Source organism: Notamacropus eugenii, chromosome 3 (genome assembly GCF_028372415.1).
Source record: "Notamacropus eugenii isolate mMacEug1 chromosome 3, mMacEug1.pri_v2, whole genome shotgun sequence".
NCBI lineage: Eukaryota > Metazoa > Chordata > Mammalia > Diprotodontia > Macropodidae > Notamacropus > Notamacropus eugenii.
In genome coordinates, this window is record NC_092874.1 from 206,571,373 (window position 1) to 206,590,131 (window position 18,759).

Consider the following 18,759-nt stretch of genomic DNA (forward strand, 5'->3'; position numbering starts at 1 on the left):
ATGACCTGCAGACCCTCTGTCTTCCTTTGACCTACTGCCACCCCACCTTTGCAAATATGAACAAACAAACGAAAAACAACCAAGCTACCAACTTGCTATGGAAAGAAAAAAATCAGTTGAGAAACCTGATAACAGAGAATTTTGTTTTCAGTCTTTAAAAGAATGTCTATCTGGGCACATTTTCATTGTACAGAAATTCCATTCCATGTTTCTTTGTTCATACATTAAAAACAAAAACACAAGAGCAACCACCTGAAAGAGGAAGGTAAAAAGTAAAAAATATAACTATGGATCAACAATTCAGATCTCCTAAAAGTGGCCTCTGTAGGAAGCCTATCACCGTTAATTTCAGATCCATAGAGTGGGGGTACCCAATAATCTCTTTCTCCAAAGTAAACTCCAAAGCATTATGGGAAAATATCAGCACATGAGACCTACCTATAGACCAACTGACTGGGTCTTCTATTGTCAAATGAATTCAGCAGTCAAACCCCTTTTAAGGAGTGTTCTGAAGGACCATGCAGACATACAGACCTAAATCCTAGTAACTGAGGAGAGTTATTACCTAGAAAAGATATCAGCCATCTCACCTAAAGACTAAGTTCTGGATTCTAGGAGATTAATTAATTCCTTAATTCATTAGTTCTAGGAAGGGAAGTCAGATCTGGGAAGGGAAGTCAGATTCAGCACTCATGAAGATATAGGAGAGGGCTTCTTTCCTCAGATTCCACAAGAATCAATAGATCTCAGTCCTCCTCAAGACCCAGATGCGCATTGCCCAGAGTTTAAGATTCTTTCACTAAAAAGAAGTGGGAAAAGATGAGGTTTAAGGCATAAGCAAAGCTTTCCTCAATTGGTTTCCCCAGAGAATTGACAGCCCCATAGCCCAAGCTGTCAAGTATTGAACTGGGTATCATGGAAAGATAACATGATTTACGTATCTAAGATAGTGTGAGCCAGAAACCAGTCAATTTATCTAATTAGTGGCTGGACATAGTTCTTCCTATTGCTTGCTCAAGGGGGAATTAAAGAGAGCTCTAAAATGATAGCTATACCCAGACAATTTACAATCCCTGGGACAACTTGCAGCCTGACAGGCCTACTCTGTCGTGTTTTTTTGTTTTTCTGTTTTTGCCACTTGCTTCCCTTTGCCCTCTTCTGCCACAGTGTTGCTCCTGTGTTAGTCAAGACCTAGAGTACTAGGGCCTCTTCACTGGAGACTTATTACAGCTTATCTCTGTCTGCCTTCCTTTAAAGCCAGCTGAACATACCCAATGCTCTCCCTCTATGGTAAGACCAAACATACAGACCACGCTCCCAGCTTTTGTGACACTCCTAACACACTTCTCACTCTGTTGTCCATCCCGGTCACAAGAATCTCTCTGAGTCCCGAGTTCCCTGTGCATGAACCCACTGTGCCATGTTTCCATACCTGCCTGGTGTCACATGAGCTGTGAATATGCTGTACATGTGGTGGTGTTTTTTACCTTCATATGTCACAAGCTTTCCTTTGGGTGAAGCTTCCCTGTTGTCCTGCCTTTCTAATGAGCTACTAGGAGAGAATAAGACCCAGAGACCATTTCCTGTTAGATACATTAGCGTACTCAATTGGCTATGCTATCGAACTTTGATCCAAGATGAAGGGAATGGTGTTGCTGGTCCAGTCAGTCAAGAAGACTGAAAAAAATTAATTATTTTAAGCATATTAGGGGTTGATGCATTAATTTGCCTACCTCCTTTTCTAAGGAGATCATGCTGCAAGACTGAAAAACAATATATGTCCAACTAAGTGGCATATTGGTCCCCCTTGATATGTTAAAAGAACAAGAAGAAAGCCTCCAACATGCAGAGGACTCCTCTATGCAGGCTTTGTGAAAGAGAAAAAAAACAGACAAGAATTACACAGGATAAGAAAACATGGAGGGATTGCAATCTGCATCAGAGACCATTAAATCAAAGATCCAATAAATTACTCAACGTAATTACTTGGTTTCCATTTCCCCTAAGGCTAGATCCAGGGAGGAAAAGGAGCTTCTTAAACTAGGATTAATTGCCAAGGGAGATTCAGACATTTCTCCATCTTCTTTAAGATGAGGGTAAATCTCCTATAACCTGGAGGCATGAGAATGGTAGACTAGACTAACTGAGGGGGGAGAGGGAGGAAAAGGGGTGGCTACTTACCTGAGGATCTATCATTTTTCCCCCTAGAAAAGCATTAAGTCATGACACCTGATATTAATCTTTGCGTTCATCTGAGGAATTACCTACCATATAATTAACGTCTACAGATGCACACACTTTGAAAAGGACAAGTCAATTCCCTGTTCTAGCCTACACAGTAGTCAGTAACTACTGAGCATCTAAAGGCAAGACACCTTAGAGATTCATTAAGATTAATCAGTTCAACTGAACGGTTCTCCAATATAGTCCATCCTGGATCCTATGCCTCAGGGGAAAGGAAACTGACAGAACCTGTGTTTGGGGCTTTTCTAGCTCTTGGCACAGCAGTTGACCTCTGAAGTTGTCTTCCTATTACATTCGTTTTATTAGAAGAGATTATAATGGCCCAAGAAGAAATGTGTTTATCCTATAAACTGAGCAGCATTAGCAAATTATAATCAACAGGGAGAGTTCTGAAAAATAGAATAGATTGATTCTGCAGGATCTGGTTTGGTGTTTCTTTTAAACTCATCAGAATGAGATGCCCCAGTGGCACCAACTTTTCAGACTCTTGACACTCACAGCTGAATTTCCCACTCAGGATTATTTTCTTTTCATTTTTCCTTCCCTCCTGAACATGGTGAAACTGACAGTCAAGCTACAAAATCTTAAGTTTTCTCTTCAAACACCTCTAGGGAAAGGCAACCTCTTTTTAAGAAAAGAACATAGAATTTCAAGCAGATACATAGGTGATAGAAATAGAGATTAAGGACATCAAAGACTTCAAAATATACAAGCTAGAGACCTAGGGATATGAGAAAGATTGGTTGTCCACCATCCCCCACCCATGTCTTCCGCAGTCCACCAGAGATGCCCAGACTATTGGAATTGGAAGGAACCAAAATGCCAGAAGAAGAAATGGAGGCTTTCTAAATTTCTGTCTCCTGGAGGGAGCAGAATAACTGGGTGGAAGAAGTGTCTTTTCTTGAAGGGTTTGGGGAGCATCCATTTACTGAGATGTTTCAGATATGATCCTGCCCAGAGAGGCGCACAAACACCATTCCTGTGTGTCTCCAATTTTGGGGGGGTCCTTTGTCCCATTTTGAATAGGAGTGAGGGTTAGGTACAAATAAAACTTCTATCCTCCACATATATGCCTCCAAGTTATTGCTGGTCAGCAAGCCATGAAGTTGGACAAATATTGCCTTTAAGGTCTCAAGTACATTTCAGTGCATATATCTGAAGCTTGGACACAGCTAAGGAGTGACTTTGCTAGGAAATAGTTAATTTCTTTTGCAAAGCAACCAGGGGAAATGGAATGTTGGTGAGGTCAATACTAAGACGAACACAGCTGCCCTTGGGCTGATGAGTTTTCCTCTTTTGTGGGAGGTGTGAAGAGATGTGGGCTTGGGAGATGGCCCAGGATGCAGTGGAAGCAACAACAGGAAATCTAATGAGTCTGTTCTCTCCTGGTCCTGACAGCAGGAGGGGCAGTGGCAGGGGTTGGGTGAGCTGCACTAGTTGGGGGGAGGGGAGTTAAGGACAGATAGATACACCGACCCTTCTTTGAGATAACTTCCAACCTGAGCAGAGCAGCCAAGCTGGATAAAGGGAAGAGAGTGGTGGATCTACATATGTCTACGTAGTCTGCAGTTCTGAGTTCCAGAAGCAGAGAATGAGAAGGGAACATCCCACCTCACTTTCCTGGGCACTAGTTGTCCAAGATCCTTGGACAAACAAAATTAAAGTCCATGCTTCAGCTCACATTGGAGCCACAACCATTTTGCCCATCTGTTCCTTCCTCACCCCCACCTCCTTTCAAATAAGATGAACCCTATCAGCTTGACAAGGTAATATTGTGGCTCTCCTTAGCAACTATCAAGAGTCAGATACAGGTCCCTGATCAAAGGAAAAAAGGGAAATGTAAGGGAGAGAATTAGATTAGATAGATCATATATTTATGGGCTGGGGGTGCTTCTCTGTAAGGATGGACCAGGCTTTGAGTAAAAGCTATGGAGTTGTTGCTCAGCCTTCATTTTTGAAGAGGACCAAGTTATGGAGAAATGTTAGCGCCTCTACAGCCAGAGGCCATGCTGGAGAGCCTGGAACAATGCTGGCTGGACGATTAATAAGGCAATCAGACCCTACTCATTATGGGCATTCCTTGCCCATAATCCTTACGTCTTCTAGTTCTATTGAATTGATATAAGCCCCCTAGAATAATGCCCCTCTCCACCTCCCCACAGATCCACCCAGACTACTTAGTCAGAAGAGAGCTAGAGACAGTAGCAGAAGGCAAGAATGCCAGTCCTTTATGGAAAAAGTCCTGATCCATTAGATAAGGCATGTTCAAGACTTGGAGCCCCTCAGCAATGTCAGGTTAAGGACAGCATAATGCTGTATCAAGGATTTCGCAGTGTGCCAGTGGGATCAGGTTACTAGTCCTAGAACAAGAGCCTTTCCTAGTAGCAATTTCTTCTAAACCTTCTTCAATCACTAAAATGAAAGCTTTTTCAACTACACCAAAATTTGAGACTGAAGGTTTAAAGAGAGACAGAATTAAGTGAAGGGGTAAGAGAGGAAGTGTTCAGAAATAAGGTCCTGACTCCAAAGAACATATACTCAGGAATACCTAGGCATGGCTCTGCTCTTTAAAGAACCCTGCCTAGAGACAACTTGATCTTGGTTTATCAGGCAGCATGCATGGACCAAGGGAAGGACTGAGTATGGAGACTCCCCAGAGAGCAGTCTGTATACAACCTGAGGACAGATTCTGGGAAACAGGAGAGAATCCAAAGAAAGAAACAGAGTGCAGCTAATCCCACCCCATCCCACCAATCCCCTACCTCAAGCAGGCATTGCTTTCTTGGAGCAGGGCTCCTCCCCTCCATCCCCACCCCCCTCTCTGGCTATGTTAACTACTACCTCATGTTACCAATGGATTCCAGAATGCAGAGGAGAACTCACGGATCTCCATCACCTTCTTCCGGCTATTCCGGGTCATGCGTCTTGTCAAGTTGCTGAGCCGTGGGGAGGGCATTCGGACCCTGCTCTGGACTTTCATCAAATCTTTCCAGGTATTCACTCTCTTTCTCCTCCTACTGGCAACAGCTTAAAAACAACTTTATCCTCATCAGGAAAGATTTTCTTGCCTGATTGAGAAGAGATATTATGTGATATTACATTGAAATTTACTTTCCCCTAAATAAGCCATACTTTGCATATTTGATATGTCTGTTAAGGAGTTGACATCTTCCTCTTCAGAGATGAATGTATTTCAGCACATGTACCTATTCATTCAACTAATTAACTGCTCCCCCAGGAAGATAGAGGAGTATCTAATACCTAATAGAGAAGGATGAGCACCATTTGACCTAATAGGTACAGGATTGCTTTGGGTTTTTCAACTAAGTAAGGCAAGGTAACTCTTTTTTTAATTGCCTGCCATAATTTCCCCTATTTATAAAAAGAAGGTAAATTTTATTAAAAAAAAAATGTGGCTATAAATGAGGTTATAAATATGAGGGTTAAGAAAATAAAAGCACTGTCATTATGTTAAGTATGTTGAATTTCTTGAACACATGTGATATAGAAGCCCCAACTCTAGTTGTCTGGCCTCCATCTGCAGAGAAGCCTTGACAATGTAGCAGAGAGTGGGAAGGCTTTTATCCTAGATCGTCAACACCACTCTGAGTCATCTCAAATCAAGGAAACTCAACAACATCGAAATATGGCCTTCTTTTTCCCCAGAACTGGACTCTACCATTGGGGAAAAGGACCTGAAATCTATTTCTGAGCCTTGGCAGAAGCCATCACAGTAGAAAGGAATATCCGTTTGGCCCTCAGACATCTGCCTTAACCCAGAGTCAAAGTTGACAGACATAGACCAGCAGTGGACCAAAGTTATGACCCCAAATTCTAAAACCTAGTTTTAAAAAATTCTTTTTCAATTATTAATCATTTGTTTTAACCTTGCAACACATATGCATAATCAAAACAATGTCCTTCTAACAAATATACATCATATAAGGCCTTAAGATCATCATCAGATACAAATACCAAAGACCCAATGAGTGGTAGCTACTTCTAGCTAGCTTTCTCTTTACTACTAGCCACTCCAGGCTCCAGGCTTGCTGAAGCAGTATCCTTTCACCCCCATCAGCCAGTCCCTTTGCTGGAACTGAGAAACAAGTGTCTCCCAAGTGTCAAGGTTTGGGACAAAGGACAGAGGAAGAACATGTTTCCATTGTTTTCTAGCTGATGTTTTCAGTGTAATTATTGGATGCTATCCACTCAGAATGTTTGTTAAATGACTTCTATGGTCTCTTACAGCTCTCAGTCTGTGGTGCTATGATTTCCAGAGAAGTTAAACAAATTTTATGAAAATCACAGAGGTCTAAGCCAACTAAAGGCTGAGTGTGACCCCTGGGCTCAGTCCTGAGCTGTGGGATCTAAAGACTCGACATCTCTGGGTAGAGTTAGTGGAAGGGGACAAAACCCAACATGGGGGGAGTTGTGAAGGTGCTTCCTCCATTTAAAGGGGGAGGGGGTGGGACTTGGACATTGGACCTGAAGCTTACTCACTGTGGATCTGCAGTGACCTCTAGTGGTGGTGAGAACTGATAGCTAACACTTTCAGAGAAAGTGTTTTTGTTTTGTGCTGACTTTTCTCCAGCACAAGGCACATTACTTGTTCTATGTCTCCCAAAGAAGGGACCAAGGCCTGCAGAGATCCAGTTACAGGCTGCCCAGCAAGTGATTAAAACAAGCTGGGGCTCAGAATCCCACTAGCTCATCTCTTGGACCTTCCTTCAGAGAATCAATAATAGGAACTCAGAGTTCAAAAGGACTCCAGATCCTACACAGTCCAGTCTCTCCCTTCTGAGATCTACCTCTCTGACTTCCCTTCCTAGAGGTCCACCAGGTTCTTGCTATGATAGGTGGTAGCTTATACCACAAGGCTGCATCAGGAGGTCCACCACAGCCTTGTTATAACGGTACCTTGTACCACAGGGCTGTCAGGTGGTCCACCAGAGCCTCGTTATGATGGGCGGTACCTTGTACCACAGGGCTGTCAGGAGGTCCACCAGAGCCTTGTCATGATGGGTTGTACCTTGCACCACATCTTGTCTCCAGCACTGACTGCCTGCACAGAATGCATCTTCCTGGGATGGGGGGCAGGGCGCAGGGACCAGTTTTCTCATCAAAGTCTGCAGCACACAAGTCTTATTCATTTTCTTTCAGGCTCTACCCTACGTGGCTCTTCTGATCGTGATGTTGTTCTTCATCTATGCTGTCATTGGAATGCAGGTAGGAGATGCAGCAAAAATTCACATGCCTCCGGCACCATCCCTGTACGCAGACTCTCTCTCCCTCCCTTTCCATCTTTCTCTCTTCATTTTATCCCCTCTCTACCTCTCCTGCCTCTCTGTTCTTTTTCCTCCTCTCTCTTCTCCCCTCTCCCTCCATGATGTATGGCTGCAGGGTTTTTTTACGCCTTGGAGTCCAAAACAGAATTCTCCATGCCAGATCTAATCACTGCGCTTTCACCATGGGTGAGTGACCAAATAGACACAAAGAAATTCCACAAATATTTAGTATGTACCATGTGCTGAACATTGTTAGGCAAACCTTAGATAGAATGAGATCTCTGAGCCACTTTCCTCGTGATTCGCAAACTTTCTTCTGCTATTGTCAATGAGAGTTATTGTCCAATTCTGTGACAGACCCTTTTTGGAGGCTGCATCCCCAAGGATATGTTTAAAGGGCACATATCCTCTTGCTAATCAGTGCCTGATTTATGAATGGCACTGTGAGAACCAATAGGGATATCCTGAAGGGGTTTTTATTCTACTTCAGAAGTGAAAGATACGAGTCATTAAAAAATAAATATAGCCATTTGGAAAGGGAAAGCATGCTAATAAATGGTTTAGTGTTAGGAAAAGATAAGGAAATGTCTGAGTATGTGGTAGAGAACCTGAGCTGACCTTTGAGAAGCTAAGGATTCTAAGAAATGAAGGAGATGCAGTAATGCATTTCAAGAATGGGGAAAGGAGGGGAGTGACTTTGGAAGTACACAAAAGGGATAGAAGTCTGGAGGATGACTAGTAATTCAGTTTGGCTGGAACACAGAGCATTACAGGGCCGTAATATGAAATAAGCTAGTAAAGGAGGTTGAAGCCAAATTGTCAAAGGCTATAAATGGTAGGTCAAGTGACTCATATTTTATGCTGGAGGAAATGGGACCCACCAAAACATTTTGAGCAAGGAACTGACATGGTCAAATCTGTGCTTTAGGAAGATTATTTTGACAGTTTTGTAAGAGAATAGATAGAAGAGAGCAGACCAGAAACAGAAAGGCTATTATAACTGCCTGAGAGAGAAAGAGAAGGCCTAAACAAAAATAATATGTGAATGGAGAGCAAACAGATGTGAAAGGTATTGTGAATGGTCAATAGAATAGGCAACAGATTGGATATAGGGGATTTAAAGGAAGAGTAGAGATAAAAATATCCTTCAGGTTATAAACCTGGGTAACTAGAAAGACAGCGGTAATGATGGATCTATACTGGACATGTTTAAACATCCCTTAATCCTGCATACACAGTATGACCTCTACAACCTTATCACACTAAGAGAAGCTGGACTATCCTCTCCCAACATGAAGAAAGGGATCTCTGTCCTAGTCAAACATGGCAAAAAATATTGCAGCATCAACCTAAGGGCCCAACACTGCTGTCTTCCAGTCGCTAGGGTAGCCTTTTCCTCTATATACCAAAGCTTCAACTTGGACAAAGTTGGGTGGTTTTTGTTCTGCACAAAAAAAGGGTTGTTATCTGGAGCTACAGCTTGGGAGCCCCTTCCCTAAAGGGAAATTGGAGAACCAAGCCAGGCCCAGACAAGAGTGCTGACTTGCAGCATGTTGTGAGTAAATCCAACAGATTCCTCAAAGACTCTAAAAGTTAAAGCCAAGAAGAAAGTAGTTCCTTCTCACAGCCTTCATGGTTCCGTAAATGCTGACTGTTTTAGGGATTTGAATCAATTCAACAAGCAAATGCTCACGCATATGCAAAGCACTATCTTAAAACCTAGGATACAAAAATGAAATGTTAAGTACAGCTAGAAAATTCAAAAGTGAACCACTGAAAATTAACATGCAAAAGATAAGTCAAACTTGCCCTGACTTTGGGTCCCTATTAAACTTTTCCACATTTCCCAAATTTCAGGTATTCCCATGTTTCAAGAACTAAAATTGAAAGATGTTTGTTAGGCAGGAGACCTGGAGGCCAATCATTCTATCCAGACCTATGGGCAGGCCAACAGGCCTTTGGCCCAGGATGCTGAATTTTAAAAGCACTGACAACGGTTGAAGTCAATGAACATTAAGTGCATACCACGTGCAAGCCTTTGTGCTAAGTGCTGGGGATATAAATGCAAAAATCACAGTCTGTACCCTCAAGGGGCTAATGTTCTGTGGGGGCAGTTGTACTTACAGTCTTGCAGCAAATTGAAATAGCTGAGCTTAGCATTTAGCAAGAAAAATTAAAAGAGCAAAATAATAGTTTTTTGGGTTTTTTTTGGTAACGTGCGCCCCAAGCACAGAATTGCCGGTTATAGTTCTGGTTCTTATGCTACTTAACAACAGAAAATCCTAGGCCCAGAAGCCAAGTAAGGCCCCTGCAGAGGTCATTTGGGCACTTAGATGACAGGATGGGGGGGAAATAATTAGGTGGGGAAAATTGGGGATAAAGGTTAGAGAGTGCAGTTGTGGCTTGCTATCCCTAGAAATGTTGCCTGGTAGCCTGGGTATCATGGGAATTTGTCTAGCCTGTCACGTGAAAATCATCTCACTCTAGGATCCCCTGTGGTCTGTGACAAGCCAAGTAGCACTTATGGATTGTGGATGGGAAGTGGGGTCCCAAGCAGCCCTGTCACAAACTCCTTCTTCCCTCTGCTAGGTCTTTGGCAAAATTGCCCTGAACGATACCACGGAAATCAATCGGAACAACAACTTTCAAACCTTCCCTCAGGCCGTGCTGCTTCTCTTCAGGTGGGTAACTCAGGAATGCAGCTGTACATATTTTAAAACCACCAGGTGGCATCGGAGAATAAGGCGGTTTCAGATGGGAACCACACCCCACCAGAGAATGATATTCATACCCATGTATGGGAATTCACTCCCTCGTCTGTTCCTGTGTCTGGAGCTTCCCTAACAAATCCCTTTCTGGGGCACTTATTTAAAAAATACATTAAATTCATCTCTATTAAATATGTAGCTCCAAACCCCAGGTTCAGCCTCTCTCCCCGCATAACTGAACCAAATTCTCATCTCTAAATCAGGGAATTCCCCCTCCTTCATGTATAGTAAGTCTTAAGTAAAAACAGACAGTTTACGTTTATACTGATCAACATTTTAATCACATTTAAAGGCTCAGAAGTAAACATGCACATTAAAAACAAAGGCTAATGCATCCTAAGCTCAGGGGCAAGCAGGAAGTTTAGAGTGGATAATTCATAATACATTTATGCCTCTCCCTGGAGAGAGGGAAGATGTGAGGTTAAGAGCTCTCTTCCTGGCCCAGGATCAATCATATTTCACCCAGAACATATCTCATGCTTGGATTATCCTCTCCTCCCTGGATCAGGTAACACTGCAGTCACTCACTATAGCTTAACTCTATTGTTAGCCCTGCATGGCTCTCTGCTTTCTTGTAATAGATTCTTACTTCTTGCTTTTCTGGTCCTTGCTTCTCCATTCTAGCTTCCTCCTCCAAGCCCCTTTCAAACCTAAGGTCAGGGGAAGAACATTGAAAATTTGCAACACCCTTAGATGGTCTGTCTGTTTGTTTTTTAGGGAGGGACACTCCAACCAGTAGGACAAGTACCTGGGTCCCATGCCTCTCAAGTCATTCCCCTTGTGAATGTGGTCAAAAATGAGCTACCTATATCCACATTCCAACTTAGAAACTCACAGGGATTGTCACATCTAAAACCTTACCAGATCTTGAACTCTGAAACCCCTTTTCCAGTCATAACCTCCTGTGCATCCATTTCTCTTTCTTCAGTCTCCCATTCTTACTTCAACTTTCAGTCCTTTCCCATATTCCTCTTCTCCTTATCCATTATTCCTGCTCTGGTGTCTTATTGACATTTCTGCCATGTAAAACACGAACCCTAATGTAATGCCACCTTTCCCATAGTGCCTTATAACTCTCACATAGGGCACATAGACACCTCTTCATCCTCTAGGCTTACTCATTCACTCAATGACAGATCTGGGTTCCTAGGAAAGGACCACCATCACATTGGTCACTCAGACTACCTCAGGGTCCTAGGATAATCCTGTTGTGAGGGAATGCACTTCCCCTACTCAACACTAACTCTCAAGCTAAACCACCAATGTGTTTCCATTGACAGAACCAGTCTTGATAATACTTTTAGATCATAAACATAATTATTTGCTTAGCAATAAGGCAAAAGAAATAATGACATCAGAGCTACTCAAATATTAAAGCAAATGTGGGAATCATTGTCATATTATAATTTCCCCATAAATCTGAGTCATACTTTCCTACCAAAGTACAGTATCTACAGGCAAAAGCAGACACACGCGCACACACATGCACAACAGTGAGAATTTGAGTGAGGAAAGCCCATATGCTCAGGTTCATTCACAGCCCTGCACCCCAGACTTGGATGTCATTGGTCCATTCAGGAATGTCTATACCCCAGGAAACTGTGTTGGTGCTAGAGGCTTTTCTGTTGATTCTCACCACTCCACCTGGGCATTTACAAGCTCTCTTAAGTTACAGTGATTTTTAAATGGATATGGGGAAAGTGTTACATTCTTAATTTATCTAGCAGCTCCTTTTAATTCAGAGAACTCCCAGGTTCATCAGGCTGGCACTCTGTAGACAGTAAAAGTTCAGGCAGAGCTATTTACTCACCAGGATTCTGCATCATCTAATCAGGTTGTAGAAAACAAGGTTTACTAAAAAAAAAACTCAGGTGGACCCTCTGGGCAAGGTAAACTAACCTTGCAAACTCTTTATTTATCAGGATTCTAGATTTCAGCATATCTTCCTGTTGGGCAATGCAACTGTAAAACCTCTTTCCCTTAGATATTTCTGAGCTGCTTTACCTCTCTTAAACTCTAGGTGTCGCTAAAGGGCAATATATGGTACTAAAACCCTCTTCCAAGAAGTTCCAACTTTTATCATTTTTTTTTATTTTTGGATTCCAACATTCATTTCCACAAAATTTTGAGTTCCAATTTTTTTCCCCATCTCTCCCCTCCCCCTACCCTATAACACCATGTAATCTGATTACCCCTTCCCTCAATGAGCCCTCCCTTCTCTCATACCCCACTCTTCCCTTATCCCCATCTTCTCTCTTTTCTTGTAGGGCAAGATTAAGTTCTATATCCCATTACCTGTGTTTTTTATTTCCCAGTTATATGCAATAACAATTCTCAGCATTTGTTTTTAATACTTTGAATTCCAACTTCTCTCCCTCCCTCCCTACCCATCCCCACTGAGAAGGCAAGCAATTCAATACAGGCTATACATGTGTCGTTTTGCAAAAGACTTCCATGATAGTCATGTTGTGTAAGACTAACTATATTGCCCTCTATCCTACCCTGTCCCCCTCTTTTTTTTATTCTCTCAGTTGACCTTGTCCCTTCCCAAAAGTGTTTACTTCGAATTACTCCCTTCTCCCATTTGACCTCCCTTCTATTATCCCCTTTACCCCACTTGTCCCCTCCTCCCCTACTTTCCTGTAGTGTAAGATAGATTTTCATACCAAATTTAGTGAGCATGTTATTCCCTCCTTAAGCCATATGTGAAGAGAGTAAGTTTCACTTTTCCCCTCTCACCTCCTTTCTCTTCTCCTCCATTGAAAAAGATTTTTATCTCTTTTATGAATTATAGCCTGCCCCATTCCATTTCTCCCTTTCTTCTCCCAGTATTTTCCTCCCTCACCCCTTAATTTTTATTTTATTATTTTTTATGGATATCATCTCTTCTGATTCAACTCAACCTGTACTCTCTGTCTCTATGTGTGTGTGTGTATAATCCCTCCAAATACTGAGAAAAGTCTCAAGAATTACAAATATTATCTTTCCATATAGTAATATAAACAGTTCAGCTTTAGAAAGTCTTTTATGATTTCTCTTTCCTGCTTACCTTTTCATGCTTCTCTTGATTCTTGTTTGAAAGTCAAATTTTCTATTCAGTTCTGGTCTTTTCATCATGAATGCTTGAAAGTCCTCTATATCATTGAATATCAATTCCTTTGAAGTATTATACTCAGTTTTGCTGGGTAGGTGATTCTTGGTTTTAATGCCAGTTCCTTTGACCTCTGGAATATCGTATTCTAAACCCTTAGATCTCTTAATGTAGAAGTTGCCAGATCCTATGTTATCTTGATTATATTTTCCACAATACTCGAATTGTTTCTTTCTAGCAGCTTACAGTATTTTCTCCTTGACCTGAGAACTCTGAAATTTAGCCACAATATTCCTAGGAATTTCTCTTTTCAGGTCTCTTTCAGGAGGTGATCAGTGGATTCTTTCAATATTTATTTTGCTCTCTGGTTCTAGAATATCAGGGCAGTTTTCCTTGATAATTTCATGGAAGATAATGTCTAGGCCTTTTTTTTGATCATGGCTTCCAGGTAGTCCCATAATTTCTAAATTGTCTCTCCTGGATCTATTTTCCAGGTCAGTTGTTTTTTCAGTGAGATGTTTCACATTATCTTCTATTTTTTCAAACTTTTGGTTTTGTTTTCTAACTGTTTGGTTTATCTCATAGTCATTAGCTTCCCTGAACTTGATTCTCTCTTTTAAAGAACTATTTTGTTCAGTGAGCTTTTGAATCTTGTTTTCCATTTGGCTAATTCTGCTTTTTAAAGCCTCCTTCTCCTCATTGGCTTTTTGGACCTCTTTTTCCAATTGAGTTAGCCTCTTTTTAAAGGTATTATTTTCCTCGGCATTTTTTTGGTTCTCCTTTAGCTGGCTGCTAACATGCTTTTCAAGCTCTTCTATGGCCTGAGAGGTCTTGACTTCCTCTGACAGTATGCCTTGTTCTTCCTCATCCAAAAGGATGGAAGGAGATACATCTTCACCAAAAAAGCAACTTTCTATAGTCTTATTTTTTTTCCCTTTTTGGGACATTTTCCCAGCCAGTTACTTGACTTCTGGATCCTTTGTCAAGAGGAGGGTCCTAGTGCTTCTCTTCTCCCCAGTACAAGGCTGAGATTCAGATCAGCTGCTCAATTCCACCAGAGGCTTTAAGCTGAGCTGCCTGGACAATGGACCCAGGCTGCTTCCTCTGCCACCATAGCTGCCCGCCTCCTGCTGCTGCTGCTGCCTGGGGCTAGTGCTGGGGGAACCCTTTTCCCTCTCACTCAGCTGGAAAGCCCTCCCACACTGACCTTTGGAGATTTCTTTGTCGCTTGTGGGTTGAGGGATCTGGGACCCTCTCTGCTGGGAATTCTGCCTCGGAAGTCTGTTCAGGTCTTGTTCCTCCCAGTGCAGTGTAGCCAGGGCTGGTCTCTGCTCTGCTCAGTGTCCTGTGAGATATACCTTTTCTATTGGCCTTCCAGCTTACCCTTGGCTGGAAACCTCTGTCATTCTGTTGTTCTGTGGCTTCTGCCACTTTAGAATTCATTGAGAGTCATTTTTTACAGGTATTTTGTGGGCTGTGGGGGAAGCACTAAAGTATATGTGTCTTTCTACTCCACCATCTTGACTCCGCCCTCCCAGCCTTTATCCAATCAAGAACTAGAAACCTTATTATTAGTATCCTCTACTCAATATTAGCTCTCAAACTAAACTACCAATGTGATTCCATTTACAAAATCAGGCATGATGATACTTTTAAATCTTAAACATAACTATTTCCTTCTGCTTTATTTTTTTTAACAGGTCAGAGTTTCTTTTGGCCCCTTCCCACTCATCCATCCCCACCTAGCCATTACTCTCCTGCCAGTCTTCCATTTTTCTCACCATGTATTCCTGAGCTCTCTGGTACTCATTGGCTCAACATTCACTTAGGAGGTAACAACACATGACACATGTCACATATGTCCTCATGACACATAATTCAATAAACTGATTCATACTAAGATAAATTTTAATATTATCTACCTGCAGGAGTATTTGTATTGGAGACACCATGCCTAGAACTAAAGGAATGAGTGTCTAATGATGTAATTTAAGGCAGTGTGTTAGGCCAGTGGTTGAAAGTGTTTGTACGTCCCTCAAATCACAGTACGTAGAAAGTTCTTATTTCACAAATGTCAAAGTTGACTCTGTTGATTGACCCTGTTGACGATACTATAATTATTGTGATTTATGAGTATAATGATGACATAATATGCTAGAGGGTTTTTTTTCCCTTTTGCTCTGGGACTTTTAGTGGTAGTTGTTCATTGTTCAATTTGTTTACATAATTCATACTGAATTTCTTAATTACAGGCATTACTCTTTCTCATAACAAAAGTGTGTATCTCTTCCTCCTGAATCTGGCCAGATTCCGTATCACAAAATGCATTCAATAATGTTATTGGTGATGGCACCACTGTCTTCAAGTCTCTCTTTGCCAAGTCTAGTTTTGATCCTACCTTATCTCTCTTCTCCCCCCACAGGTGTGCCACAGGGGAGGCATGGCAAGATATTATGCTAGCCTGTCTGCCAGGAAAGAAGTGTGCCCCTGAGTCAGAGCCCAGTAATAGTACTGAAGCAGAAGCACTCTGTGGCAGCAGCTTTGCCGTCTTCTATTTTATCAGTTTCTACATGCTCTGTGCCTTCCTGGTGAGCCAATTCTGAAAGCAAACCTTCTCTGGACCCTCACCCCACTCCTGTCCCAATTAATCTGGCCAAGTCTAGGGAGTTCCCCAAGCTCTCAGGATAGCTAGGAACCCTGGTCAGGGAGACCCCAGCCACAGAAGGACTTAGCTTAGGAAGATGCAGCTGGAACAAGCTTGTCTAAAGACAATAAGAAATTCAGAAGTAGGTCCATACCAGAAGCTCATGCAACCCAAATGGTATACATTTTCCTTCTTGATTATTGGTAGCATAACCCATATGAACAAAATTTTGACAAAGTATAAGGGAGAAATTTCTGACAATTAGAAAAATTGATTTACACTGAAGAGGTCCTTAGAAATCATCCAGTCAACCCCCCTCATTTTAGAGGAAACTGAGACCTAGAGAGGTTAAATGGCTTGCTCCAGATGATACAAGTACAAATGTCAGAGCTGGGATTTGAATGTGGGTCTCATGACTCTAAGGTTACTGGAAATAAGCTAACTCATTAGATAGTAAGTTCTCCAACATGAAATATTTAGGCAGAGGCAGAAAGACTCCTTGTAGAGAATTGGACTAGAAGTTTCAGATAATGAATTGAACTAGATGCTATCTATGGTCTCTTCTAAAATTCTGGGACCCACAAAAACAGTGGAGCATTTACCTGCTGGACTTTGTAAAACTACTTTTTTGTACTTTGTTTACTTAATGGAGGGAATTTCCTGTAGCCCCTGGACATTAGCTAGTAGTTTGACTTTATAGCCTACTGCATGGCTTCCTTGGAAGGCTAATAATTCTACCAATATTCAAATTGCAGGGGTCATGTTTTTGAACAGGTGTTTCCTGGTACCAGATAATTTGGGGAAATCTTTACTCCTGCCACCAAAAAAGATCAACTGATAAACTTTGCTAAAGTGAAAAGAAGAATCATTATCCCTTCAGAGACCCAGACAGCAGGGCTACATATCATGCTCTCCCATCCCTTAGTTTGTAACAGAGAACTATGGCCTTGGCATAACCATGGCAGAAGTGCATGGATGAGGTCACTGAAAAACCCTTCTTGTACCTTCTGCAGATCATCAACCTGTTTGTAGCTGTCATCATGGACAACTTTGACTACCTGACAAGAGACTGGTCCATCCTAGGTCCCCATCACTTGGATGAATTCAAAAGAATCTGGGCAGAATATGACCCTGAAGCCAAGTAAGTACAAAGAAAGATATGTCACGAACTGTGTGACATATCTGCACTAATGTTTACAATAGTAGACAGCCAAACTGAAGGTGTGGAGAGTGTGGCACAAGTATTGGCTATGGATGAGAAAAATTACCCTGGGATTAGAAGTTTTTGACTCAGGTTTCAGTGTTCCATTGAAAGAGAGGAAAGAAGAGGAAGAGACAGGGAGAGGATGGAGATGAGATAAGATGAGATGAGATGAGATGAGATGAGATGAGATGAGATGAGATGAGATGAGATGAGATGAGATGAGATGAGATGAGATGGGAAGGGAGGGAGGGAGGAAAAAAGGAAAGAAGGAAGGGAGGGAGATAAAAGAGTGGGAGGGAAGGAAGGAAAGAAGAAAGAAAGAAAAAAGGGAGGGAGGGAAAGGAAGGAAGGAAGAGAAAGAAAGAAAGCGGAGCAAAGAAAAAAAAGAAACAGAAGCTAAGACAGGTCATACTAAGAAAATCTCAAGACTACCATAGTTAATAGAAGTTCACATTTACATATCACTTTATGACTTACGACCTACACAAAAGTCCTTCCCCAATACTTCACCAAAAAATTAAGGTGATCTGGGACTCCTGAAAGCAATGCCAGTGGAGCATTACCTCTACAAGTTCTTCCAAATTGGAAAGGCTTTGAGTACAGACTTAGGAACAGCCTACAGGATTCTTGTCTGAGGACCAGTGTTGTTCCTGAAAACAAACCCCAAAACCTGAAAAAGTTTTAGAAAGAAATTGGTTATGTCATTTGGGAGAGAGAGAGAGAGAGAGAGAGAGAGAGAGAGAGAGAGAGAGGGAAAGAAGGGGTGGCTCCCTCTTCTAAGTTCTGAAAGGTTTACATTATATCAGATTTGACAAAGTCACATGTGAATCATCTGACACATGTGAATCATGCATGAGTCACGCACAAATCACATGAAAGGAACTCAAAGCAAAAGCTTAAATGGACCCAAAACAAGTTCTGGATGTGGTGGTCTGTAACAGCAGGGACCCTGGCATACACAGGAGAGCCTGCTGTACAGGTTCTTAGGTCTAATTTTCTAAAAGGAAAGCAACTTTTGAAGGGTCAACAATCTATTTTAATCAAGTACATATATCATTCACTTAGTTCAGGGGAAAAAGTCAGCACCCTGAACTTCAGAGAAATGAAGAAATAAATACAGAGAAATAAAGATCAACAAACAGGGCTTCCAACTGTCAGATCATAAGCAATATATACATCACAGAACAACAGATCCAACTATCTGACCATTATATACATACATAGTTACCAGAGAAAGAAGCACCAACATCTGGGTTTTCAAAGCCAGGGGGCTCCTTAGTGGCTGCCCAGAGTCATCTCTGGCCAAACAACACTTTCAATGAGTAAGCTCCAAAACAAAAGCTCACCTCAGAGTATTTATATACTTTTCAGGACCTTCTGACCCAGTGCCTCAACAGAAATTAACAAAAGGTATTGAGGTCTATTAATGGGCAGGGAAGATCTTTAACTCTTCCCCCCACTCACCACTAACCTTAATTTACCATTACATGGTGCCAAACAAAGATGCTTTGGGTGGATCTAGA

The 18,759-nt window shown here is 41.8% G+C and overlaps 1 protein-coding gene and 1 long non-coding RNA gene across 6 annotated transcripts in view; one reads left to right on the plus strand and one right to left on the minus strand.

Annotated features, from left to right (window-relative positions):
- Nucleotides 1-18,759, plus strand: part of CACNA1C (calcium voltage-gated channel subunit alpha1 C) — a 1,037,023-nt gene that overhangs the window by 978,576 nt on the left and 39,688 nt on the right. For all 5 annotated transcript variants that reach the window (XM_072650128.1, XM_072650131.1, XM_072650129.1 and 2 more), the window contains 6 exons: nt 1,258-1,290; nt 5,109-5,237; nt 7,405-7,470; nt 10,119-10,210; nt 15,811-15,976; nt 17,046-17,173. In XM_072650128.1, coding sequence (XP_072506229.1) covers nt 1,258-1,290; nt 5,109-5,237; nt 7,405-7,470; nt 10,119-10,210; nt 15,811-15,976; nt 17,046-17,173 — 614 coding nt within the window. The remainder of the gene's footprint in view (nt 1-1,257; nt 1,291-5,108; nt 5,238-7,404; nt 7,471-10,118; nt 10,211-15,810; nt 15,977-17,045; nt 17,174-18,759) is intronic.
- Nucleotides 1-18,759, minus strand: part of LOC140530973 (uncharacterized) — a 99,909-nt gene that overhangs the window by 44,166 nt on the left and 36,984 nt on the right. The window lies entirely within an intron of this gene.